Source organism: Centropristis striata, chromosome 11, assembly GCF_030273125.1.
Source record: "Centropristis striata isolate RG_2023a ecotype Rhode Island chromosome 11, C.striata_1.0, whole genome shotgun sequence".
Classification (NCBI taxonomy): Eukaryota; Metazoa; Chordata; class Actinopteri; order Perciformes; family Serranidae; genus Centropristis; species Centropristis striata.
Genome location: NC_081527.1, coordinates 13545780 through 13572608, shown reverse-complemented (window position 1 = coordinate 13572608; position 26829 = coordinate 13545780). Strand labels below are relative to the sequence as shown.

Here is a 26829-nt window from a genome sequence, read left to right as displayed (position 1 = left end):
GGAGACTCCCGTTAAGTGCTCGGACTCGGTTATGAATCATGCATAAAGAAAAGCGGCGCGAGAAAGGGAGAGAGAGGGGGGAGAAAAAACTGTTCGTCACGTTTTTCTTTTCCGAGCATACTGACATTAAATTTGTATGACATATACACACAGGCAACCCTGCCATGCTGAAGATAGAGAGGGCTGAAGTAGACATTTCACTTTCTGACATCGGGAAAGCTTCTTCACATTTCATTAACCTCTAACTATATTTATTGCGTTAAAGTAGCCTAACTTATAAAGATTACGCCAAAACAACATTGACATATCTGCCAAAACCCCTCTCAATTATACATATCTTCATTATAAAGCACTGATAAATGTTTTTTTTCTGCTATACTGCCTCAGTCTGCAAATGAGGAGCAGCAATTACATTAAATTTGTCACACGCTGCTGCTGAGCCTCTCTCAGTTATTGTATTAACATCGATGCTCGGCCTGAAATTAGCCAATGCATTTACTCACTAACTACTCCTGACTGCTTGGCGGGCTGAAACATGGGAGCTGGCTTGTTTAATGGGAAGCTGCACAAAACAGAGTGCTCTGCACAAGTTGTATTTACAATAACTGGTATTATGAAGCAGATTGCAGGTTATTTGAACTAAATCAGAAGTGTGTTAGTGTTGTTATTACTGGCAGTGTGTGGAGATGACACAGCTGGGATTGTCATTGTGTGAATCATTTCATTCAGGATTTCCACCAAAAAGCTCCAGTCAGTCCTGCTGTGCAGCTAAACAAAGCTCTTCATCCCTGTTATGAGCTGGAAGTCTTTTCTCACTCACTCCTGGATTAAACACACAAATGATTCACCTTGAACACCCAGTGACAGGCTACGGTTTGATGGGATCTCCTGCCTGCCTGCCTCTCTGTGGCTGACTTGACAGTATAAGCTGCGTGTGCGTACATGGGCACCGAATGTATGTCACAGCCCCGTGGAGTTCACACAGAACAAAGGCTCAGGAGGATAGATAGGGAGCGAGTCGCACACAGAGAGAAAGAGTGTGTAGGAGTGTTTTAACAGCAGGAGACAATGCATGTGAAGGAGACACTAACACACTGTTGAAATATTCATTGAAATGTGCATGAATGATGAAACCAACTGGAAGCCAAAGGAAACTCCTGTTGATTTAGATAAACGGTCAGGGGCATCTGTGAGCAGCTGTTTGTGTGTTGTGTCCAACGTGAAGGGTCAAAGGGTTTTTCATCACAAAAACACACTTATCAAATAATCGGCCAGGCAGTTAACGTCTGTGTGTGTCTCACTTTATCTTCCATACTCTGGTTATTACTCTGCTGTCCTGCTGTGTCAGACTATTGGCCTAATTGGCACATATAAGCCCATTGCCCGACCTGTGTGCACGTGCCTAAATGGGAAAGTAATCCAATGAAGCCATTTTTGTCAGCCACTCTATGCCCTGCGTTTACCTTTTTCGGCCTGCCAGTTTTCTTGCTGTGACTGCACACTTAGCTGAGGGATTGCTCTTCTTTGTGCCAGTGTGTGTGTGTGTGTGTGTGCATACCTTGTGTTTGTCTATGAGTGTGCATATTCTCCACCCACGTATCTCGGTAGCCGTGTTATTCCAGGAAATCCTCCCTCTGAGTCTGTCGAGTAGAAGCAAGGCTGTCATAAAAAGAGAGATAGAGCTCTCAAGGCTCAATTAAGAACACAGTCCCTTTGATAGAGCTGATAGTGTTAGCGGAAAAAATAGTGTTAAGCTGTCAACAAGCTTAGTTTACTACCAGAGCTATTGATCTGCTCCAAAAATTGTTGGCATTTACAAGAAACTCGGTTGTGAGGGTGGACCAGCGGCGCGTGGCGCTTCTGGAGGATTGATGTTAACTGCTGCAGACTGGGGGACATGAGATGTAGTGAGAAAGAGTTCATTCCCAAGTTGTTTTGATGAAGAGCACCCTCTGAAGGTCTTTGTTATCAACAAGGAGAGGAGGAAGAGGAGTGGATGAGTTTTGCACCAGCAGAGGGAGCCCAACACACCCTCTGTCTGAACCCTGAGGGCATACTGATGTAACAGCAGGGTGGATGCTCTCAGGTCTCCCATGGCTCCTTTCTGCCCTGCTGTCCTCATCCCGTCTTTACTCTCTTCCCCTATCCCGTATAACACGGCGGAACATGTGTCTTCTCTCTCTTTCTTTCCACCCACTCCTGCCTTTTTGCATCTTCCGTGTGCAGATTTTTCGGTGGGAAAAAAGAGCAGACTATTTCTATTTTTGTGTCTTCCCCCTCTCTCTAAATATACCTCCGCAATCCTAGAAAACATACAAGCATGACTGGAAGCCCTGAGCTTCCTTCCACTCACTGTGCATTAGAGTATACTAATTGATGAATGATTTAACTTCAAATTCTGCCTGAAAACTGCATGCAAATGGAGATTCAATTGAATTAATAATCAAGAGTGGGCAGGGAGGGAGAGGAAAAAACATCAAAACATGGGAAGCTCAACTGTGGTTTATGTTATAGTATTGAGGTTTACTGTAATCTGTAATTGGTCTCGGAACTACTGTACGTTTGATGCTTTTTATTGGATTGGCCTTAGGGTGCTGGGGGGAGAGTGGAGTGGGGGGTTTGCTATATTGCTTTGTAAGGTTAACATGAGGGTGAGCAGTTAGTGCAGAGGCAAGCATATGTAGAGCATGCCCTCTTCCCACACACACACACACACACACACACACACAAATCGTATGATTCACACAAGATCCTGACTCTGGTATTATGTCGGGTCAGAGGTCTCCTCTGGTTTAATTGCTTTAATCTATAACGGTTGCTTGTAGTTATCGGCAGAGCCATACCTCACTAAGTGTGTGTGTGTGTGTGTGTGTGTGAGTACCAGAGATTGCAATGCTCCCATGTAACAACCATGACCTTGGACAGAAGAGGATATAGATCTCAGCAGAGACAGACAGCAAGCGCGAGCACCCTCCTGTTTTTCTCGTCTACCTCCTCCGCTCCGATCCATCTCTAATCCCCTTCTTTCATATCTGCCTCTCTCTCCCTCCTGGCCTCCATCTCTCTCTCCTTGCTTGTGTTCCCCTTCTTCTTCTTCTTCTTCTTCTTCACTTCCCTCTCTCTGTCTCTGTCTATTTCTGACCTCTGACATCCATTTGCGGTGTAAACAATAGGACAGCCACTGTATGTTTACTGTAATGAGGTGCTATATCTGCTTAATACAGGCTCATACACAATCACACATGGACGTACACACGCACACACGCCCACATACACTCATACTGTCCTAATGTACGGCTGGGGGGGCAGTTTGGTGGTCTTGGTCCAGAGAATGGTGTCATGTATTCCCGGGGCCGGCTGATAGATGGGGTTATAAATACAGCTCAGTGACAGAGAAGGATTCTGCTGTGAGGGCTTCACCTCATGGATTCAATGTGTGTGTGTGACAGAGAGAGAGAGAGAGAGAGAGAGAGAGAGAAAGAGAGAGAGAGAGAGAGAGAGAGAGAGAGAGAGAGAGAGAGAGAGAAAGAGAGAGAGAGAGAGAGAGAGAGAGAGAGAGAGAGAGAGGGAACAGAACTGAAATTATAAATAAAACACAAATCCACAAGAGAGAATCTGTGAGACAAAACAAAAGCGATAAGAAGAAAGAGAACAAAAAAGGGAGAGGGAGCACCCACAGAGTCTTTGTGTTGTATTTGATATTCTAAATATGGTTTTATATTCAGCTCTACCAATTCATATTCTTTTGTTTTGGTGATTTGAATGATAAATCGTTAACCCTTAAAAGTCTTTATCCTTAAAGTAGACATTTACTTTCTTGCCGGAAAGATCGATACCACTCTCTGGTTCGCAAGCTTTGCCTAAAGCTATATTAGGAATATTTAAAGCTCACTGATTACACGATAGATCCGTGCACAATCTGGTAGTCTGAAAACTACCGGTTGTGGTTTGATAGGAGTTTCCAGGAAGTCACTATTCACTATTCATACTAACTATTAAACGGCGGTGGGGCTTTTGTATGTATTAAACAAACAAGATAAAAGGCATTAATCAATGAGCTTTAGGGTGTGTTCAAACCAAACGCAAAGCAAATATTTGCCTCACAAGTTTGACCATGGGGTCACATTTGTGTTTATTCACGTTATCATCGACTATGGCTGAAATAACCTACAGTACCAATTATTCACCCAAGATTGTAGCCGTAGTGGAAGTCAAAGATGCATTGGAAACCACTTCATGTCTGGGTTCATGACATCATTCAAAGGAGCATGCAGTTCACATTTCACCACCTTGTGTAGAATACTACCACTATGGCACAACTACAGCGGTATAAACCCCCAAATAAACACTTTTTGTTGTGATTGAAATGCTTTAAATGGATCAAAAGGATGCTGAAATAACTACATCATGATGCTGATGTCTGTTCGCAAGATAGAAAAGCAAACAACTGTTAAAATGGTTGTTTTCTGAATGGAGTTCGGTTGGGTCAGGGTTTTATTTTGTAGGAGAATCGCAACGTTGACCGGCTTTTGTGATACAGTGACACAGTCAATTTCTTGCTTAGGTTAAAAATGTTAACTTGCACAAACACATACAGTTAGGAAACACATACAGTAAAGCCTACTTGCGTCACTTGGCATACACTTTGTATGCAATACCGATAGATGAAAAAGATTTTGATCACACCATTAGTGTTGATCACACCGTTTCTCCCTGCAACTGGCCTTTATTCTAAGCTAAGCGAACCATATAACAGTAGCTTCATATTTACCCTTTCATATTTATAAGAGTGGTATCTCTGTCGTCATCTAACTCAACAAGAAGGCAAAAATGTGTTTCTCAAAATGTAAACTATCCCTTTAAAGTCTGAAAAAAGTCTACAAATGCAAAACTACATTCCACATCCCCGCCTAATTTGGCAGAACCAAACTAAATGTGCCAGTTAAACTGTTCTGCAGAATATGCAGTTTTAGAAAAGGTCACGAAAAGCAGCTGGACTATATTTACCAGCATGTATAATGCATAAGTTTAGTTTTCTTTTTATGATGAGGAAACATTCAAACAAAACCCAAGCTAAATGAGCTACAGTACATCCACACATTACAGGTTTTTATTACTTCACTTTTGTTGCTTTATGGAGTGTATTCATAATATAGAAATCTATATAGTATGGCAATGTGTATTTTTATTTAATCTAAATTATTTTACATCTTTCGTAACTTGATACACAAGACAGCAACTGTTTTTTTAACACGTTGTTTCATTTCCTACCAGTGAGGTGAACATGTTCCTGTTACAACTAGGACTGAATTTGAACAGTTTTTGGGCTCGAGTGATTTCAGTTGGATGCAGAGGTTATTAATGTCAGAGGAAGTCTTCCTACAGTGTGTGATGTGACGTCTGATGGCTGTAGTGAAGTTTGGGTATAAGTGGGCCCCCAGCATGTCTGCTGACACCCTCCCCCATCTGAACAAGCCCTTAACTGCTGGTCAAATCACTGATCACTGGGCCTTGACCACTTTCTACCCACCACACACACACACACACACACACTCCAATTCTTCTTCTTTTCCCTTGCTCAAATCCGCCCCCCCGCCCATCCCTGCACCGCCTGTCCTGACCTTTAATTTGACAAAATTGAATTTGGTTGTTTCCGTACCTCTCCCTCTCCCTCTCTTTCTGTTTTTCTCTTGTTGTTTGCTCTGTGGGCTTGGCTCGTGCCGTGGCTGTGAAAGGCTGCATTAGTGAGCTTTACAAACAAACAGCGGAGGATTTGGGTCAGCAGTAGATCTAGTAGGTTTGCTGACCAGCGCTCCAATCGTTTTCTAATGACCAATGCAGTTATGCATCGCCTCGATTTTGGCATTTAGGCATTCTGTCCATAGCGATCTTGGTTTGTGGAACCAGACACGACCCCAAACTTATTAGGAAAGTGTTTACTGGGGTAATAAGTCAAGTGAGAAATAGGGTTTTTTCTCTCATTGACTTCATTACAATCTGACTTCTTTTGAGTCGCCCCCTGCTGACCATTAGATAGAATGCAGGCCCGTCTGTATTGACTTCACCTTTCAGATGCAGAGGTTGCTGTTGAGTTTTCATACAAGCAAATGTTGTTGTGTCTGGAACTTCTTGGAATGTGCATTTCTGCAGTTTCTCTGATGCCTTCCTGCAAGTCACAAATGGAAGCTTTTTGTCCTTTGCACGCTGATTTATAAACCTGTCTTTTAGACATTTGTCTCGCCAAACAAGGAAAGCTTATGTTCTTGGTTCATGGATATTAGCTGAAACCAAGAGTCCTGTAGTGGTTTGTTAGACTAAACCGAAGCAGCAGGGACCATGGCCAACACAAACCAATGTTTCTCTGTTGGACTGTGTTGTTTTTGCTCGCATAATTCCCTCATGAATTTCCATGCTGCACTCGCCCCTTATTCTTTTTAGCCTCAGTGTTTTGCTCGTTAAAGTATGCTTGCTCTGTCTCTGTTTACTACTTGATGGTGTCCACATCAGGGAAATTGGTTTAAGTTTGATTTGATAGAGGCAGCAGGGCAGACAGACAAATTTCCAGACAGACAATTACTGTAGGCGTGTGTGTATATGTCATATGGGTGTGTACCAACAGTAGCAACCTGTCAAAATACACATTTATCTGACATGAGATTTCCAAACCGCCTCCACTGCTGGGGCTCACTCCTGAGATTCTGGGCCAATTTACCCTCCTGTGACCAACCACTGTGTGACAGTGTGTTTGTGTGTGTGTGTGTGTGTGTGTGTGTGTGTGTGTGTGTGTGTGTGTGATTTGGTCCCATCAGGAGGAATGTTATAAGAATTAACAAAAAAGGTCAATAATAAAAAAAGAGAGAAACGCACTGTTGAAAAGGGAGAATTAAGAGAAAGACAGAATTATCTGTCTGTGTCTTATTAAGGAAAAAAGTGTTATCTCTCACTGCTCATTCATTCTATTCACAAGCTTTTTTAATTCACTTCTTTAGCTGAATGGTGGAATGCGTCACAGCGCGTGCGGAGGTGCGTGTGTGGAGGCGTATGTGTCTGTGGTCGTCGTTTCAGAATCCTCAAGGTCTCCGATTAGCGCGCACTTGTGTGTACGCGTGTGCGCGAAGCATCACTATAGTCGTGTGTATGTGTGTGTGTGTGTGTGGATGTGTTTGTTGCTCTTTGCCCTTGATGAGTTGTTGGCATACTGGTGGAAGAAGCTTATTAAAAAAAAACAAGTGTCTGGATCTGACTGGGTGTCACAGTTCAACACTGTAAGCATTGTACCAGCACACGCAGACAAACCACACACATGCACACGCACACGCACACACACACACACACACACACACGCACACACACTCCAGAGTCTCTTCAAGCGACAAACTAGGGCAGTGCTCTTGTCATAGTCTGTCAGAAAGGCATCTTTTCTGTTCTGCTAGTGCTGCCAGTGTATATGAAATAGCAGAGTAGGCTAATGTACTCTCTGCCACAGTGGAAGGGGGAGGGAGGTTCAAAAATGCAAGCTCAACGAGGTACAGTTCATCACATACATGAATATTTTCATAAACATTTTTAGCTTTGCGCGCCATCTGCCTTTTGGGTTGCCAGGGTTTTTTTTCCTCCTCCCAAGGCTTTGGAGAAGGTTTTCAATAAACCATGTGCATCCCTTTTAGAAATCACTAAAGCAGCTGCCTTGAAAAAGAGCTTCTTAACATTTTTTACCCATTTGTGACTGCAGTGTAGAAGACATCTTATGGCTGTTATCTTGACTTTCTTTTTTAATACCTAAAATTAGGTTAGGTGTCTCACATTTCTGCTGCCTTATTCAGGAAAAACCCAACTCAAAGTTTAGACATACAGTAAGAGCTTTTGATAAATGATGTAGGTGTTTTTTCCAGTTTGTCTTGCTTTTTGCCCCTCAAAAAATGTGCTTGGTTAATCTAAACAGGCTTCCTCTTTGTACCAATACAAAAGTAAATTGGTCTTACATTTTAGCTTGTTTTTAAAGGGTTTGATTAAAGCTGACTAGAAATAATAAACGTCTCAATCATTCATCACAGCTCTCTTACTGATGTGTCATGTGTTGGTATTGTTAAATATTTATCATGAAACATCTGCCCTGCCCCCACAGTTTATTTTCATGTCTCATAGCACATATGTTGAACACCAACTAATATTTTAAGCATCTTGATTTTAGATAGATAGATAATCTATAAATCTTGTAAAGGAATTGTTATTTTACAGCAGCATATACACATCAATAGACAGTATAAGATTAAAAATAAAAGAAGATGAAGTAACATAAAATAAAAAGAGGGAGGAAGTCAGTGATATAAGATACATGCACACTCGTATCCCGATTATATGCTGTCCATATGGAATTCAAAGGAGCATACAGTTGAAATTTCATCATCTTGTGCAGGAACTCTACCACTATGGTACGACTACAGCGCTATAAATCCCAAAATAAATGCTTTTTGTTGTGATTGAATTGCTATTAATGGATCTAAAGGTTGCTGAAATAACTAAATCATGAAGCAAATTTGTAAAAGGAGGAATTTATGCTTTATCAGGTCTGTTCACAAGATACAGAAGCAAACAACTTTTCTGGTGGCTGATACAGTGGATTTTTGAGCTGGGAGGAAAATTAGACCTTTTCTATGTGGATTGTGCACCCATTTTGCATAATCCACTTAATTAAAATAATAATTTACATGATTTTACGTTATACATACAGTGTATCACCTTGTCAACCAATTGTGTAAATTCAAATAAATTGAATAACAAATAAATATCAAATAAATAGAACAAAAAAAGAAAGCTGAATGAATAAAAAAAAACATCAATACTGTATGTTCAGTAATAGTCATTTACTGATTATTTAAATAAAGAATAAATAAAAGTGAAAAAAAAATCACTTACACCATTTGTAAATCACCTGACGCTTAATTTTCTGCACTATATGTTCTGTAAAAAATTAAAAGCATTAAAAATGATAAATGCTGATACAGATTTATACTGATATGTCTCTAATAGGCCAATATCAGGCAATTAAATTAGGCAAGCGATAAATTGATCGGGCTCTATCATACATGAACATTTTTTTTTTTTGGCATGTCACATAGTCATGTTTATTTCTCAGCGCATCCCTGTTGATATTTCTTAACACTAGCGTGCATATGAACATACTCATAAACATCTGTTATGGTTGAGTTGAATGATAAAAATGTTTATGAAATCAAACTTTATATGAAATAATTTAAGTCACAACAAATGAACATTATAGCGCAAAATAATCTATCCAGTCAAACATTTATCTGCTTTCTTTTGCAATTTCAGGGCAAATGATTATTGTTAATAAGATTTTGGTTATGCTTCTATCCAGTTTTCTATCAGCTCATGATTCAGACACCCAACTATTATTTAGCCATGCATGTAACAGCTAATTGAATTTTACTGATGTGCGTTTACCTTCAATGATCTGCTCCTGTCTATCACTCATTTGTAAAGCTATAGGCTTCCGTGTAATTATATATACTATTCAGTCCGACCAAATTTAATTTTGTGTTTGTCGAAGTGTGGAGGATCAACATTACATTCCTCTGAACAGAATGGAAAGTTAGAAAGCAGGGGTAATTGAACTGAATCAAAGAAGAATTAGGATTAGAATTTAATTTAAAAACCATTGAATTATTCATAGACACATTCAATTGGCAGACAGCTATCACACTTAAATCGTGCTAGATACCATCTCATCCCTTCCCAAAAACTCCAAATTAAAAATATTGCAGATTGGGATATGCCTGCTTCAGGAAAAACACATCCCACGCACACACGGCACATAATCAAGTCGTAAAATGTGAAGTGTGAATACAAATGTTTGCAGTTTTGCTGTAAAATGTCGCACATTTTAACCGCACCTTCATCCACACCTTCAAAGTAGGCCAAGATAAAGCTTCAAATTCACAATGTAAGAAGAAAGAGTCATATTTCCAAGCAATTACACATCTTTTATATGTTGACAAAAGTGTTTAATTTATTTTCAAAAGGGAGGTCTTTCTTTCACATCCTTCCACAAAAACAAATGGTAGAAAATTTTAATTATAATAAAAGATATGTTCAACTGTCTGAGGCCGGTGGTTGTGTATCCTCAGCTACAGAAAGCTATTTTAGTTCTATCTGGTAAACAGTGACGCACTGTTTACGTCTATGGCTTTTATTGTGAAAAGCAAAGGACAGGATCTGGTATGTTCCCTTTGTCAAGGTTAAAAGGAGCAATAAAGTCTGACTCATTTGGACCACGGAACATCCATGTTGTTGTTTTATAATCACATTATAATGTTTGTTTTGATTGGTTGATGCCTTCATAAACCCCATCATTGCCCATTATATAATTTTTTATTTGCATACATCATAAAGAGATACTGGCTATAAAGCTTATTTTCCTGCAACACATGCAAGGTTCGCTAGAAACAATATATTAATGTATTTATTCAACATTTTCTTATTCTCATAGAACGATGTCTTAACTAAAGGAATCCAATAAAAAGCATCTTAGAGAAAAGAGGATTGTGCGTAACATAATAATGGAAAGTAAAAGTCACTCGAGATAACGATAGGAGGGATATAAAGTAATACACATATTCAATAAAGAGGCATGAATGGAGGATGAGAGTGCAGAAAGAGAAAACTAAGAGAGTAAAGAGTGATTGAGGTCCTCTGGTGGTTTGTGGATGAGTGGACGGAGGACTGATGAAAAGACAGCGAGAGAGAGTGTTTGTTCCTAAAGTTCGGAGCTCAACTCTTCCCACTCCTTCATCCTGCTCTCCGCTGGCCCGTTTGTTGCCCTGACAACACTCGCAATCGTTGAACTGCACTCTCAGTGGAGTGGAAGCAGGGGAAGGTCTGCGTGTGTGTGTGGCGGCACTAATACGGAGATATTGGGTGGGTGCGTGCGTGTGTGTGTGTGTGTACACTCGTGTGCAGTTGTATAACTGTTTTATTTATTGCATCGGGGTGTATTTGAGTACAGTAAGTTATCTTGGTATATGGAGCAAGCTGCAAAGCCCTGTTGTACTCGAGCATGTGCTGGAATTGTTCTGTGTATTTTCTGTACTTGTTTATTAATCTTTTTTTGTTGTTGTTGCTGTTGTGAAGTAGAGATTTCAATCGCAGTGGCAATGTCTCTCTGATGCTGAGCTAACTTTAATTTGATTGTTCAACATTTTTGGAAATATGCTGACTAGCTTTCTTGATGACGAATAGATGAGAAGATCAATTCCACTGTCATGACTGTAAACATGAAGCTTAGCTTAGCATAAGGACAAGAAACAGGAAAACAGCTAATGTGGTTCTGTCCAAAAGTAACAAACTTTACCTACTAGCACTGCTAAAGCTCACTTATCAGTAAATTATATTTTGTTTGTTTCATTTCTACAAAAAACAACAGAGTCATGTTAGCCTTTTCCCCCTGTTTCCAGTCTTTATGCTAAGCTAAGCTAAGCTACGGCTGGCTAATATTTAGCGTACAGACATGAGATTGGTCTCAATTTTCTCTTCTCACGCCCGGCAAAATATTGAAAGTCTTTAATAATGAAAGAAACAATGGAAACTTGTGCATTATTAATAGACATGAATGCATATGGCACACTTTTTTTTTTAAATAGAAGTGTAACTTAGTGTAAGAAAGATAAAAATCTCATTAAAACTCAAAAATGTAATTACATTTAAAAAATATCCTATCTGCTCCACAACCTCTGTGGCCCAGTAGCATATCTTTTATAGTTTATCTTGTACTTGAAAGGAATGATCAGCATCTTATTTGCATTTTTTCTTCATTTTTCTCTTCTCTTGCTATTACCGGAAGATTTTCTGCCACAAGAGCACCTTGATGACTGCAAACTGTAGCTGTCAGCATTTTCCTGCAGCAGGAAACATAACAACTTTTGGGGGTGTGGGGACATAAAACCTGGGTGAAAATCACTTTAAGCTGATGAACGAAAACAATGAGGCTTATACATGTAATATCAGCAGGTTGAATGTCGCGTCAGCAAGCCCGCTTTCATTATACATCATGTCTAGCACTGTAATATTTTGTGTCCTGAGCTAAAAAGAGCTCAGGAACTCATTATGTAGTCACATATTGTACTCTATATTGAGTCTGCATGGTGGTCTTATTGAGCAGTCTTTTTTCTTTGTGGCACTGGCACCATCCTAAGGTGTGTGTGATTCAGTTTAGTGTGAGTGTGTGTGTGTGTGTGTGTGTGTGTGTGTAAGCATCCTGGTTTCTTTGTGCACCAGTCTGGCTGTTGGCAGCGCCGTTTGATTCTTGGCAGGTGGATCACAGCTTCTTGCAGCCCAGCTGAAGAAGTGGATACCGACCGGAGAGAGAGAGAGAGAGAGAGAGAGAGAGAGAGAGAGAGAGAGAGAGAGAGAGAGAGAGAGAGAGAGAGAGAGGCAGAGAGACATAAACAAACACAGCAAAAAAAACTGAGAGACAGACAGAGAGAGGGATAGAGAGAGAGAGAGAGAGAGACCCCAGAGGGAGGAAACAGGAGTGAGAAGAAAAATAGACAGACACAGAAGGAGATAAAGAGACAAAGAGATTGAAAATGTTTTCTGCACACGGTTCTAGAAGTACTGTAGTTTCAGCATTTTACACCATTTGTACAGGAATTCACAAATTCACACCCTCCTCCTCCTCCTCCTCCACCTCCTCCCCCTCCTCATCTTCCACAGCCAGAATGTAAACCTCACAGTTTGGTGCTGAAAATCAATAAGACAGCATGTCTCCCCGTAATCGAACAACTCTCCCAGTAATCAGGTCACATGTGCACGTGTATGGATCTGTGCATTTATGCCCCGTGATGAAAGGTTGGTGAAAAATATAATGCGTGTGTGTCCCTGAGTGAGTTTGTTTGTGTGGAAGTGCTATTTTCAGGGGGAAAAGATGTGATAGCAGATAGATTTTTGTTTTGGTGTTGTCACTGAGTGCTCAGATTTGGAATTTGCTCCACTGTGGGTATGATATGTCATGTTTGGAGTGTGTGTGTGTGTGTGTGTGTGTGTGTGTGTGTAGACCAGAGAGATAGAGAGAGAGAGAGACTGGTGGTCATTAGATCGAACATGAGCCTGGTCTGAGTGACTGACTGATGAGCTTGGTGTTTTTATTCTGGGCTAAAGCAAGCCTGGCCCAGGCTTAGATTTCACACACACAATTTAACCAGTTCCCTGGAGAAAGTGGATAGAGCAAGCGAGGGAGACAGAGTGGGAGCGTTTAGAGATGGATGGACTGATAGATAAGAGGTGTGGCATTGTTTTCGTTTGGGGAGAAAAACTGCATTTTCATAATTTCTTTGTTCTATCCTCAACTTTGACACACAAACACACACAGGTACACACACACACGCATATGTAGAGTATATGCAAACTGGCTGTGTCAGCAGACAGGAAGCTATAGCTAATACATAATTGATGAGTCCATTGATTACAAGTGATAAGTGGTATTGACAGGAGGTGTGAGGAGACGAGAAAAAGTGTCGATGTGTAGGTTTATGTATGTGTGTGTTTTCCCAGAGGGCTGTAAAATGGCTTTAGAATATGTATCAGCCTCCGCAATACATTAGCTTACGAGACTTTAAATGGACAGTTCGGTCGTAGATGTATCTGCATTTTCTTGAATATAATAGAACTAGATGGGACTTAGTTTGTGGAGCTCAAAACAACAAAAAAGTACATTTAAAAAATTCAACAGCAAAGCCTCTTTCCAGAAATCATGACCGGGTTACTCATGATAATCCACAGAACGTGTTGTGAGCAGTTTCATGTAGAAACTATGTTCTTTCTATCAAACTACACCTGTCAACCGGATCACTGCGCAGGTCAAAGGTCAACTGTTGCAGGATTCTGATTGCCTGATCTTCGCTGATTGGCTGGTAGAAATCCATGTGGTTCTATGGCCTCATTGTGGATATTCGTTGCCAAATATGGTTCTTTGCCCGATAAAGGGTTAAAGGGTTTAAAAAAAAAAAATCTTGCTCCAACTCTAAACTTGGCCCACAAAGTTTTTCTACATTTCTATGTGTGTATAGAGCAAACAAAAATATACAGTGTGTGAGTTCTTTGAACTCTGAATAGAGCAGGGCTAACTTTTTACTCCTGCTTTCAGTCTTTATGCTTGGCAAGGCTAAATCACAAGTGTTGTGCTATTTCTTTATAGAAGGTGAAAAGATATTGCACTCAGTGATGCACAGAAAAACTTATTGGCAAAACTGGCTATATGTGAAACTGACAATTTTCCTTAATTTCACAAAGCTGGCTGATGGGTAGCTTTTATCTCTGTGTGTGTCTGTGGGAGAATGTGTGTCCGCCTCTCCGTTGGGTCCTGAATCACATATTATTATACTATTATGTCCAATTTCTATACGCCACTCAAATACCCATGAACTGAGGAAAGTGGTCTAAATGGTCTTTAGTCTCTGAATACACACATGGGCTGAAGGCAGCCTGTGACCTTTTGCTGCTCAGCACCTCTCCTCCACAGTTTCTGTCTCATCCCTCTCATTTAATCCATCTTGCTCTCTCTCACCTGCGCTGCCTCTCTCCCTGCTTCATTATACCGTGTGCAGTATTTTCTCTGTAGCTGTTTTCTCATGCAGGCAGATGCTGCTGTGTGTGCGGCGTTACGCGCGCAAATGCACATGTACACTCGCTAATACAGCATGACATGCCTCCCTGCTGTCACGGTGTGCTGAGCTGAGGAGAACGGCTGGGATTCAGTAAGGACTGATGAACAGCATGGGTGCGAGAGGAAGAGAAAGAGGGGTGCAGATAGGAAAAGAGGAGGTTGGACCAATTTTACAGTCCCTTTGTTATACCTACAGGCAGTAGGGATACACAGAGGGGCTTGTAAACAGGCACTACCAATCCTCTTCAATTGAGTGATTAGTCTAATTTGCATTCAGGACGCTAAACGCTGTGTTCTTTTTACTTTGGCGTACTTTTTCCAGGTCACTGCTTATAAAAATTGCAGCGAATATGAAAGCATGCTGCTTTAAGGTGATGCAGTCAGTTTAAATTGCGTCAGCTCAACGACTCACACGTCTGATCTGGAATCTGTGGAGTGAAAGCATAGGTTCAAAGATTTCCATAGAGGGAGGCTAACCTGCAAGAGCCACAATGTGTGTGATTGAGAGAGAGAGAAGAAAGATAGAAGCAGCAGTCTCTGCAGATGGATACTGATTAAATATTGATGGTCAGCGGTGTTGAAGGCTTGATTAGGACTTGACTGAGCCAAGCCCTTAACAAGCACTCAACCACACACACACACACACACACACACAGGTGGAGACCCTCGCCTCAGAATCTGAGCAGGTTTTCATTATGCCTCCCGCTGGTCAACCTGACACCTTTCTCTATTCACATTTCATTCTCAGCTTCCTGTATCATCCTTCCATTTCCTCCCGTCACACAGAGATCACACACAGGAAACAACCTGCGCAGCTCTTCATTCATGCCTCTGTTTGTCATTGAAAGCAGAGATACTCCAACAAAATCTTTTTAAGTATAAGTTATATAATCAAACCCTATTAAAAGCACAATGTGTAATTTTCTGTCACTTGGGGCCTCTCAATCAAAACAATAACAAAAGACGGAGTTTCAATTTAGTCCAGCTGTGCCCTGTAGCACCTGCAGTCAGCTTCTCGGTTAGGATTCGTTTAGTGTTCATCGTTTATGAGGCTTTTCCCGGGAGCAGAATTATCCGCAGATGTCTTCTCCTCTCCAAAACAACGAACCAGGTGATTAAACTGGCTAAAACATTAAATAAAGCAGTTTCACGCTAAAAATCTGTTTTTCTCTAATGCTCCAATGTCCCGGAGGGGCTGCGAGCAAAGCTGCTGGTAACGTTTGCGCAGCTTGATTCTCTGATAACTTAAGATGTTTAGGATTTTACTAGGAGCCGAATTATCCGTAGAAGTCTCTTCCTCTCTGAAACCAATGGACCAGGTGATTAACTAGTCAAAATATTTAAAAAAAAAGAAGTTTCATTTTAAAAATCGTGTTTCTCCTATGCAGTTTGGCATTCTGGCTGCAAGCTGAGCTGCTGCTAACTTTGGCTCAGTTTGTTTGTCTAATAACTTAGGATCCTGATGTCCAATAACTAAAATCCTTCATCCGGTTAAAATATTGACAACAACAAACAACCAGAACTGAAAAGTGGTTCGTAAAAATATGGCTTAAAACTGGATAAAAATGAACAACAACTTCTAGCAGACAACCCCAATGCACACACCTTGACATAAATTACAGATTTTAAAGTAAATTAAACTTTTAAATTGGTTGAAAACATTTTGGATAATGTGATATATAAATATATAACATAGGATGACTTGTTTTTAGACATTTTAAAGTGTAAAACTTACATATTATACCTTTAAGCTTGAAAAAGGCTGTTCCCCCAAATGACAAAAGCACATATATTCTCACTTGTCTACAGTGTTACACAGCCATGGAGATAGTTTCAGTTTTATGTGCAGAGGTTTTAAGATATCCATCTCCAGAAACAACGTCTGGACTATCCACAGGCCCTGTTGTCTGCAGGTTTTATGGGTACTGGTAGGGGAGAGTGTTCAAAAAGGTCTGTGGGATTTACAGATAAAAATCGTTAGTTGCAGCCCTATATAACAGCTGAAGGCTCTAATTTGTGTGAACCAACATGTGTGTCTGCTTGTGGGCTTCACAGCGTGATGAGTATTAAGACAAAGCAAGAATGTTGTTGCAAAGTAGATGCTGCACGTTTGGTTTTAGACACATTTTGATATGTTTTATGTGGCATAAAAACCATCCACACAATCCATTGGAACTCTGAATACAGCCTCAGCTTCCTCTCTTCTCAAAGAACACCAGCTTCAAGTGTTCCACCGTCAGTTTTTAAGCCCACGGGGCGAGTGGTCGACACTCAAAAAGTTTTTGGTGGAGTATCACTTTAATGTCTAAAAATGTAAATGTGACTGTAAAATAAACTCTTGCATACTCCGTCTTGGTGCTGTTTCACTGACTGACTTTGTGTCCCCTTGAACTATAGCAGCTGCAGCAACCACAGTAATCTTAAAATTGAAATTATAGGTTTACCACTGCTTGTCATTCCACTGCTGTTGTACTCCAACACAACAAAAGACACCCTTGTATAAGACATAAAAACATCTTGGATTTTATCATATGGAAGTTTTTAAACTTGTGTGATGTGTTCAAGGCCGCAATATCTCTACAAACACTGTATGATGTAAGTAAATGGGGATGGAGAAATAAAATGCAACTTGAGTATGTGTGTGTTTACGCTGTTTGTTCTCTCTCTGTGTTCTTGCAGTTACGTTACTGGACTCCATGTCCGCCTTGGCCGACCTGGGCTGGGAGGCTTACCCTAATGAGGGGGTGAGTATATGCAGCACGACGCACACAAACAAAAACCATCCTCTCTTTCTGCCGGGGCTGGCACCAAAAGTATAAATCTGATCACAACTAGTGGGTTGTGTTGACATGTTTTATTTTCAGGGAGCAGGGACTCGGTGCTAGCAGCAGCAGCAGCAGCACTGAAGTGTGTGTTTTAGAGAGCACTGGGTTCTCGAGCGCTCCTTGCTAAATCGGGAGTCTGCAGGGGGAATTTACAAATTATTTCCGCTGCGCTGAAAACGCTGTGGCACTGGAGCCTCCATTTATTACGGGTTGCGATTTTTGGTGGAATGGAGCTAAGGGACGGGGTGGAGGGGTAAATATTCTTACATAAAAGGGGATGTTGTGTACCTGCTTGTGTTATTTGCATGTGTGTGTATGCGTGTGGGGGGTTATGTAACTAGCCTTTTGCAGGTATAGGGACCAAGGGAGTCTGGAGTGCAGCCACCATGCATCAGAAAATGACAAGAGAGAAGTGAGAGGAGAGGAGAGGAGAGGAGAGGAGAGGAGAGGAGAGGAGGGCGAGAGCGTAGAGAGGAAGAACGAGCGAGCGCATTGAATTAAGCAATAAGAGTGGGTTCTGTATGTCAGTCTGGCGCGGGAGATGCTGAATGGTGCTGAATTAATTCTATTTCCCCTTGTGTCACACTTCCTCTCCACTATTCAGCATCAGTGTGTTAAATCGCAGGATGCCACACGCAGTTTCATGGTTGTGCACAGCAGAGAGGCAGCTGAAGTGAGCGGAGCTAAGCAAGCTTGTTTTCTCAAGCAATCAAGGGTTTCAAGTTCACTTTAATGGAATGCTCTGATTGTGTGGCCATATTGTGGATGTTTATGTGTGTGTTTTTTTTCACCAAGTTCCTCATAGGAGAGCTGAATGTGTTCCATGTGTGGCTAAGCCAAAAGGTTCAATCTAATTTTGAAAAACCAAAGAGTACACAAGTTACTTTTATTGAAAATATGGTTCAGCTTGAGGTGGCTTAATCATGGCCCCGGAAAAGCACATGTGTTGTTAGTTTGCCCTCAAAGAAATGTGTTGGCTGGAAAGTCAAATATATATAATAAACTCCATCCTGTATATCGTTTTTCATGGGCTGTCAACATAGTGGGGATCTGGCATCTCAGAAACTGAGAGGCTCTATGGGCGTCTACACAACTCCTCTGTCAAATAAATACAACAAACAGATCCCTGATAACACCGTATCGACTGAGGCCTAACAACATAAGTGTTCTCTTTGATTTTTCTCTGCTTTTAGGTCAGGCACAAGCATTATCAGACGCTTTATCTAACCAAGGAAGTTATTAAATTGGTTAAAGCTGGTGAAGTCTTTGCTTTCAGTATTGTTCTCATTGTGTCCCATAGAGGGGATGTTATCTCCCTCCTAGATAAACACACCTCCTCTTATTCAGTCATGTCATCAACAGTTACAAAGACAAATGGAAAAGACTAAATTGGATGAAATATGGCTGCTTCTGCTTCTTGAAATACACACTTTCTTTAGTTATATATGACTTTGCCAGTGGAGGAAAAAGTATTCAGATCTCTTACTTAAGTAGAAGTACCAATACCACACTCTGAAATTACTCCACTACAAGTAAAAGCCTTAATTAAAGTACCAAAAGTAAAAGTACTCATTATGCAGAATGAACCCACTTAGATTGTTTTATATATTTTAAATATGTTATAAGATTATTTGTATTAATGCATTTATGTAATAAGTGTTTTCATTTTGTAAAGATAGGGCTCATTTTAACTACTTAATATACTGCTACGCGTTTTAATAAAATAAAATAAAAAGTATCATAACTTTAAATTTATTATGTTTTTTATGTTAAATCTTGACATGGAAAATAACCAGAGCTGTCAGCTAAATGTAGGGGAGTAAAAAGTACAATATTTGCTTTGAAATGTAGTGGAGTAGAAGTATAAAGTTACATAAAATAAAAATACTCAAGTAAAGGACAAGTACCTCAAATGTGTACAGTACTTGAGTTAATGTCCTTAGCTACATTCCACCATTGGACTTTGCCATAAAATATGTTTCTCTTAAAGAGCTGGAAGGCAAACGGGAGTAAAGCAGAACAGAACATCTGAAGCAGAATAAACAAAAGAAAAATTGGAATAAAAAGAGAAAGTGACAAATGAGCTTCAGAATAAGTTTGGGGAGGAAAGTCAGCTGTGTGGTTTCATAGCAATGCTTTATTTATATCTGCTGTTTGTTCTGAGCAAGGGCAACTTACATCATCATTAATCTCTATAAACAGATATGATGCAGAATCTGGAGGCACCAGGACAAGATTTTGATACGTGGTTTCTGCAGTATTAACTAATCATGCTGCAGAGAGCTTTGATTGGATGCGGGTGAACAAAGTGGAGCAAATAAAGCAGATTCAATGGCCCCAATCTCAGAACCCACTGGCTACTGTCTGATGACCATTTAACTTTTTATCATTTCATCTGTGTTCATATGTGTTTGTAGAGATTAGCTGAAATGTGATCTGGACCTACAACACCTATAAAAAGTATTGATGATCAGATATTCAGATATCCGCTGTCTGGGAAAACATGCCTATGCAACAAGATATGGACATATCCTGTGCTACATGTGCAGCACATCAGTTTTAAATATTGCAGGGAGCAGTGAGCTGTTAGATGACAAGCTCTTGGTGCACTTTGTGGAAACACATCTACAACACGTCATCAAGGCAAAACCTCTTTTACCTATCCTGAGGAAAACCACTATGCCAACACAGATTGAATTTTAGTAAAGTAGAGGCTGCCAATCCTGTTGGCAACAGCACTGTTTGTTTAATATAATTACATGTCTCAGAATAAATATGGTAATGATTTATTAATAGAAATGGATCTGGAGTTATGTAAAGGAGAAGTGATGGGACAGAGAGTGATAGGAGAGTGACAGGCTGAGAGCAGAAAAGTGCCCGTGCTGTGAGAAGGTCTTATGTTTCATAACAGGAGGATTATCTAGTTGACCTTTTAACTTTAAACCCGCAGATCGGTCTCAATGAGAAGCAATTCCCACCAATCTGAGACCACTGTCTACCTGAATTAGACCAAAACCACACTTGACCCCTGGAGGTCACGCTTAATCCAAGCCGTGCAGGGCCGGATGTGCCTGAGACTTGGTGGAGCGACCCACTTCTGTCACCGAGCAGGGGTGTTCCTCGTGAGGGACACAAAACAGATACGTCTTAATGATGTTTAAAAATGGAGGGGCCCCACAGCATCTCTGCTCCCCCAGAGGCTCCTCAGCCCCCCCTTTCCTCTTTCTTCATCTGCCGTCTCTGTTTTTCCCTCCTTTATTCCCCCCTCGTGCTCGTTCCAGAGTTGGGGGCCAATTACGTGGTTGTAGGTGTACCCATCAGATGATTGCAGAAGGAGGGATATTATGTTAAGCTGGTGAATGGTTGAACTTAAAACCCTGATCCGACGTCTCTGCTTCACTTCAAAGCAATCAAGCGGGCTCGGTGCTGATTGGCCGAGGTGATTGAGGGTTCAGGGAGAAGGGCTTCATTCTGAATGTTAATTAGTGTTCAGACTGAACCAACACAGGCAACACTTTTCACTTCATGTACGTGTTTGTGTGTGTGTGTGTGAGGAAGAAAGAACGGCAGCTTAAACTCTTCAGCCTATCCAAACATTTTCCCAGTTGTGTTTTGGGTCGATTTTCTCTCCAGCGGCTGGTGTATCATTAGCAAATACTGGGGGCGAGCAGGTTGTTTTCATGTTCATAAACACACCTGTGCTTTACACCAGGCAAATGTGACAATGAACAGGCGCGCCAACTAGGGAAATAAGTCGCTCACCAGGAAGTGGCAGTAATCCAGCCACTCCAAACTCTGCCTACAAAGAAATAAACAAAGACATCATAAAGCCCTCTTTATCCCTCAATGACTATTCCCATAAATGCTTTAATCACCACTCCCTGGGGACTCAGCTTTGTGTGTTTGTGTGTGCGTGCGTGGGTGTGTGCGACCGTCCTGTGATGTCCGACTGGTCTCAGCTCTGCACAGATGGGTCTATTTAGCTGCCAGGCGCGCCTGTAATTTACCAACATTCATTCCTCTCTCTTTTTCTCCTTCTCCCTCCGACTTGTGTTTTAATTGAATTGAGTGCTCTCAGTTGTTGCGTGCGCATGATGTTGAGCAACACTCCAGTGATACATCCTTTATATATGTAATCTTCAAACTCTGAACTGGCTGTCAGGGACATTTATGTCAGCTAACTACAGCAGCTTAAACAATCTTCAGCCTCTTCTTCTTCTTTCTTCTCTCTGTTTCTTCAGTTAGAGGACTGTTGGGTCAGGATCAAGAGAGAGCCGGTTTTGTTCGAGCTCCAATTCATACACAGTAGACGTTTCAGCGGAGACTGTGGGGGATTAAAAGCATCTGAGTGTGCGAGAGAGAGCTGGAGAGTGTGTGAGTCTATGTGAGAATGTGTGTGTTTTTTATGTGGGTCTGTTTTAGCGCTCAGGACTCGGAGGTAAAATGCGTCAAGCTTTTGCCGGGTTGTTGGGCCGTCACATCAGATTAACCTCAAGAATCCAACCTTAGCTCGGACCCACTTGCTTGTCTCAAAGTTTCTCTTTGCCCTTTTTTTGCTGCTTTTTATTGGCCTGTCTTCTCTTTTTTTCTTTCTTTCTCCTCGCCTCTCAGTTCATCTACTGTTTGACTTGTATTTGAATTACAGAACAGGTTAGAGATGACAGGTAGTTAGGCCCATGTGTGCAGGCGTGCGTGTGTGTGTGTGTGTGTGTGTGTTTACCATGCCTGTATTGCATCTGTGCATACATGATGGGACTACTGTAAGGTGATATGTGCTCATCACTCTGGAGCTTACAGCTTCAGTCTTAAGATGATGACAGGAGCTCAGAACAAAGATGGTGGTCCTCTCATCCCTCACCACAAACTACGACTCATCCAGTGTGTGTGTGTGTGTGTGTGTGTGTGTGTGTGTGTGTGTGTGTGTGTGTTCCTAAGAAAATCCAGTTAGCTTCCCCTTGAATGGATCAGATATCTTGAGACACTGAAACCACATTGGTTTATTTTCATTTTTCTTGAAGGAATAGAAATGTTCTTTCTCTTCATGTGTGTGATTGGATATGTGTGAGTGTGTGTGTGTGTGTGTGTGTATGAGTGGGTGTGTGTGTGTATGTGTGTGTGTGTGTGTGTGTGTGTGTGTGCCTGTGTGTGTGTAGATAGAAATGTTTTCCTGCTCATGCAAGAAGTGTTCTCAATTACTGCCTTAGTCAGAAGTGGAAACAGATGGTAGCAGATGACGGGAGACAAAGTAGCTCTGTCCTACCTACTCCTTCTCACTCGCTCTTTCTCTCCGTGTCTCACATACACACACACACACGCATACACTCCTGCCTCTTAAGCGCTAAATCACGCATTCACTTTAGAAAAACATGCTCACTATACACACACGTGCAGTATAGACAAAGACAGTCCTTCAGTCATCTTGACACAGATCATCACTCATATTCACCCAGACATGAAAACAGAACATGCAGGCTTAACGTCGGTTTGCACCCAAACCACACTTCATTGAACTCAGGCCCAGTTTCCCAAAAGCAATCTTTGGACTGAGATCTCCTTTGTCCATTGACTGCCGATGAAATAAGATGATCTCACAGCTGAGTGGTGCTGTTGTCGAGCCGGGCCCTGTGCTGCTGAATGTCACTGTACCACTTGCTCTTTGACTTGAAATATATATGTTTTAGCTGAAGGGATTTCCCCGTCAATGCAAACACTCCTCAAACACTCACCTCGTCTCTTTTGCACATTGCTCTGCTCGCTCCCTCTCCTCATCCTGCTCACCCATTTATTCACCCTTCAACTCTTTCCTGCAAAACTATTTCCCCCTTTTTCATATCACTTTTTGTCACCATGGATGGATTACAGAATGGGGCTACCAGGCACAGACCCAGAGCTCCCTTGGACTTCCCACTGCAAAATGTCACTCAATGAGGCATATGCAAACCAGGAAAGAGACACAAAGTGACTAAAAAGCAAACAAAACAACTACAAAGAGATGTAAAGAGGTAAAGACAAATCAAATCAATTCCAAAGAGACACACAGCAACTGCAAAGAGACACAAAATGACCAAAATAATCACAAAGTTACACAAAGTTACCCTTAAAATAACAATGAAAAGGGGCAAAACAATAACAAAGAGACTCAAAGCAACTACAAAGAGTCTCAAACAACTAAACACAAAATGACCACAAAACCAGTACAAAAAAACCAACCCCGGTAAAAGACAAAAACTACAAAAATCAAAACAATTACGAAGTAACACAATTGAACTACAAAGAGTCATAAAGGCCGCAAAGAGACAAAAAGGGGCAAAACAACAACAGACCACTTAACATAACATCCCTGGCAGTATTTCACTTTTTCTTTGCTCCTTTCCTCTTTTACTCTCTCTCTTATTTCTTTCTTTTGCTCTTCATTTAAAAAAAAAAGTCTAACCTGATTAATGTGAAGTTCGATCAGATATTTCATGTAAAATACAGTTATCTCTTCCATCTACTAGACCCACTTTCCACTTTCTAACCCTCCTCTTTGTGCTCCTCAGTGGGAGGAGATCAGCGTGATGGATGAGAGGAACACCCCGATGAGGACCTACCAGGTGTGTAATGTCATGGAGGCCAACCAGAACAACTGGCTGAGGACGCGTCACATCAGCCGAGAAGGAGCGCAGCGCGTCCACATCGAGATCAAGTTCACCCTGAGGGACTGTAACAGCCTGCCGGGGGTCCCCGGGACCTGCAAGGAGGTCTGCATCCCTACACACACACACACACACACAAGCACATGCACACTCAAGCAGTTGGTGACAGATAACAAATGTCCTTGCACCTCGTGTGTGTGTGTTTTTTAGCCCTCCTCGTACATTTGTGCTGACTGTATTTGTTCACTCTTGGTGAGCAAGACATTGCATTTTGACGAGCTCTGTGGGTTCTGGTGTGGAGCTGTGTGCATTTTCAATTTCTTTTGCTGGGAAGCAAGTAAAAAAAGACACGTTTCTGCTTTGGAGATCAATAGCACAGGAGTAAGTTTGATTTGGAACATGGTGGAGGCAGGAGTTGTTTGGATTCTGGGGTTTGTCTGAAAAATCTCTTCTCCAGAGCTATAAAATATTCTCTGACTATGCACTGCTCTTAGCCTTTTGGATAAAATCGGGTGAATGTAATCATTATTTCTTACATCCTTCACTTCTCAACTGTATAAATAACTTAGCAGATACATATTGTATTTGTCATGAAAATGGTTTAATTACAAATTGGAACAAAGTCACCCTAGAGCACATTCAATCATCTCTAAATCAGCAAATTAACTTCAATAACACTTCTCCGCGTTTTTAATTAAACCTGCTTGATCTTCTTGTATTATCTGATACAATAATGCTGAATTGTTTGCTTTTGCTGCAGCAGAAAATCTTGACACTTGAGACAGCAAAAGAAATAAAAAATTAAAGTATGAGAGGTAAGCAGGAATAAAATGAAGCACTAGAAATGTGCAAGGATGAACATGTATTGTTTGTGAAGTGCATGAATCCAGTTTACACAATTTAATTGGGTAATAGGAAAGGATTCATGTCTCCACATTTCACAGTATATTGGATGATTTCAGCATCAAAGTTTTGTTTTTTATGTGTAACATCGTAAAGCCAGTCAACAGTAGTTTTTATAATCACTATAACTACTTGGTATGACAACAAAGTTTATCCTGCACATAATATTATGGAACTGTAAAGCAGCGAAAAGCTCAGTTTAAATACGTTTTATGATTTTATTTTTCAGACTTTTTCCTTCAATACTCACTCAACTCAAACACACAGATGGAAGTTCACTTTGATGGCTGATGAATAGAAAAATAGACAAAAGGCTTGAAAAGAATGACATGAGAGAATAGCTGCCGAATGAAACAGACGGCGCTCCAGAGGCTTCTTTTGTGGCTTCTCGTATATTTTAACTTCCAATATATTTTTTTTACCGTCCCCCGTCCTCTCATATCAGCCTGATATCACTGCTCCACTGTATTCATTTCTCTCTACTTTGTCTGCCCTCTACACCCTTTTCACTCTCATTACATCTCCAGAATGAGTAGTGGAGATAATATGAGACAGTACAGAGCTGCACTTCCATGGAGCTGCAGTCAGTGTTGCTGACTGGCAATCGAGACAGATGGAGTGAGATTTGAAGAGAAGCAGCAGAATGGCTTGAGAGCTATGGGAGCCTTGTTAAAATTTCACGTTGATGGACTCTCTTACTTTTAGATGTCTAGTTTTACTGTGTGTTATTCTGTTTTGTGTGTTCAGTTCAATTTCTAGAGTTTGAAAAGTGACGGATGTTTGTGTTACAGACATTCAACATGTACTACTATGAGTCCAACAACGCCAACCTGTGGTTCATCAAGGAAAGCCAGTACGTCAAGATCGATACTATTGCTGCAGATGAGAGTTTTACACAGGTATGGACACACAGAGGAGTAAATACTGTGTATAAAACATGTAAACATAAGGAAGTGTTTGGAACAGTTAATAAAATATTTGGTGGAAATATTACTATGGATCCAATGGTGGCCCTACTAGGTCTATTACCAAAAGGCATTGAAGGAAGAGCCAAAAAATATCTCTTACAGATATTACTAGCAACAGCAATTAAATGCATTACAGTAATGTGGTTGAAGCCTGACCCCCCAACATATAGTATGTGGTCTGAAAAAATAAAGGAAATACATCAAATGGAACAATTAACATACTCCTTAAGACTTCAAAAACATATATTCACTAAAAGGTGGAGCCCTGCTATGGGTATAGTGATATAATTTTATTTATTTTATTCCATTTTAATTTATATTTTTCTTTGTCATTATAGTCTCTGTATTTTTTGATGTACCATAAGTGTTACCATGTGTATGAAACAGCAGTTATGTTGAATATGATTCTGTATTATATCTGATTGTGAATGAAACTTAAATAAAAACTAAGTTAAAAAAACAACAGCAAAAAACATGTAAACATACACTGTCAGGCTGTTCTCATTCACTGTTCATACTTATATCTATGAAAAGTCATGCACACATGTTCATATATAACCCACATAATTGTGAACCAGGAGGCGCAGCTTAATATAACCCATGGTGACATCTGTTGTTAGGCAGCCTCCTGAAATAAAAATAATTATGAGGAGAGCAAAGGAGGAAGTCAGGTCATGCAGTATAGAGAGCGACAAAGTCCGCGTAAGGAGGAGGCCCCGGTGAATGGATGTGTCAAACAAACAGGACTTACAACCAGGAGACCACTGCTTGGGTCCCCTGTGACACCAAGTCAACTTTGTTAGTTTCTTTGTTTTTAG

General features: G+C 40.8%; 2 protein-coding genes across 9 annotated transcripts in view; one reads left to right on the top strand and one right to left on the bottom strand.

The window, feature by feature from the left end:
- The window catches only part of LOC131980729 (eotaxin-like), a 226883-nt gene that overhangs the window by 25381 nt on the left and 174673 nt on the right, over positions 1-26829 (bottom strand). For 4 of the 5 annotated variants that reach the window (XR_009395239.1, XR_009395238.1, XR_009395243.1 and 1 more), the window contains one exon: positions 1559-1640. The exons of the other annotated variant lie outside the window; for it this stretch is intronic. The gene's annotated coding sequence lies outside the window, so the exon portion shown is untranslated. The remainder of the gene's footprint in view (positions 1-1558; positions 1641-26829) is intronic. 5 annotated transcript variants of the gene reach the window in all.
- Positions 1-26829, top strand: part of epha4b (eph receptor A4b) — a 103085-nt gene that overhangs the window by 288 nt on the left and 75968 nt on the right. For 3 of the 4 annotated variants that reach the window (XM_059345018.1, XM_059345019.1, XM_059345017.1), the window contains exons 2-4: positions 17360-17424; positions 24045-24245; positions 25835-25942. In XM_059345018.1, the coding sequence (XP_059201001.1) occupies positions 17360-17424; positions 24045-24245; positions 25835-25942 (374 nt within the window). Of the gene's footprint in view, positions 1-17359; positions 17425-24044; positions 24246-25834; positions 25943-26829 lie in introns of those variants that run through there. The other variant, XM_059345020.1, reaches the window with a different exon arrangement.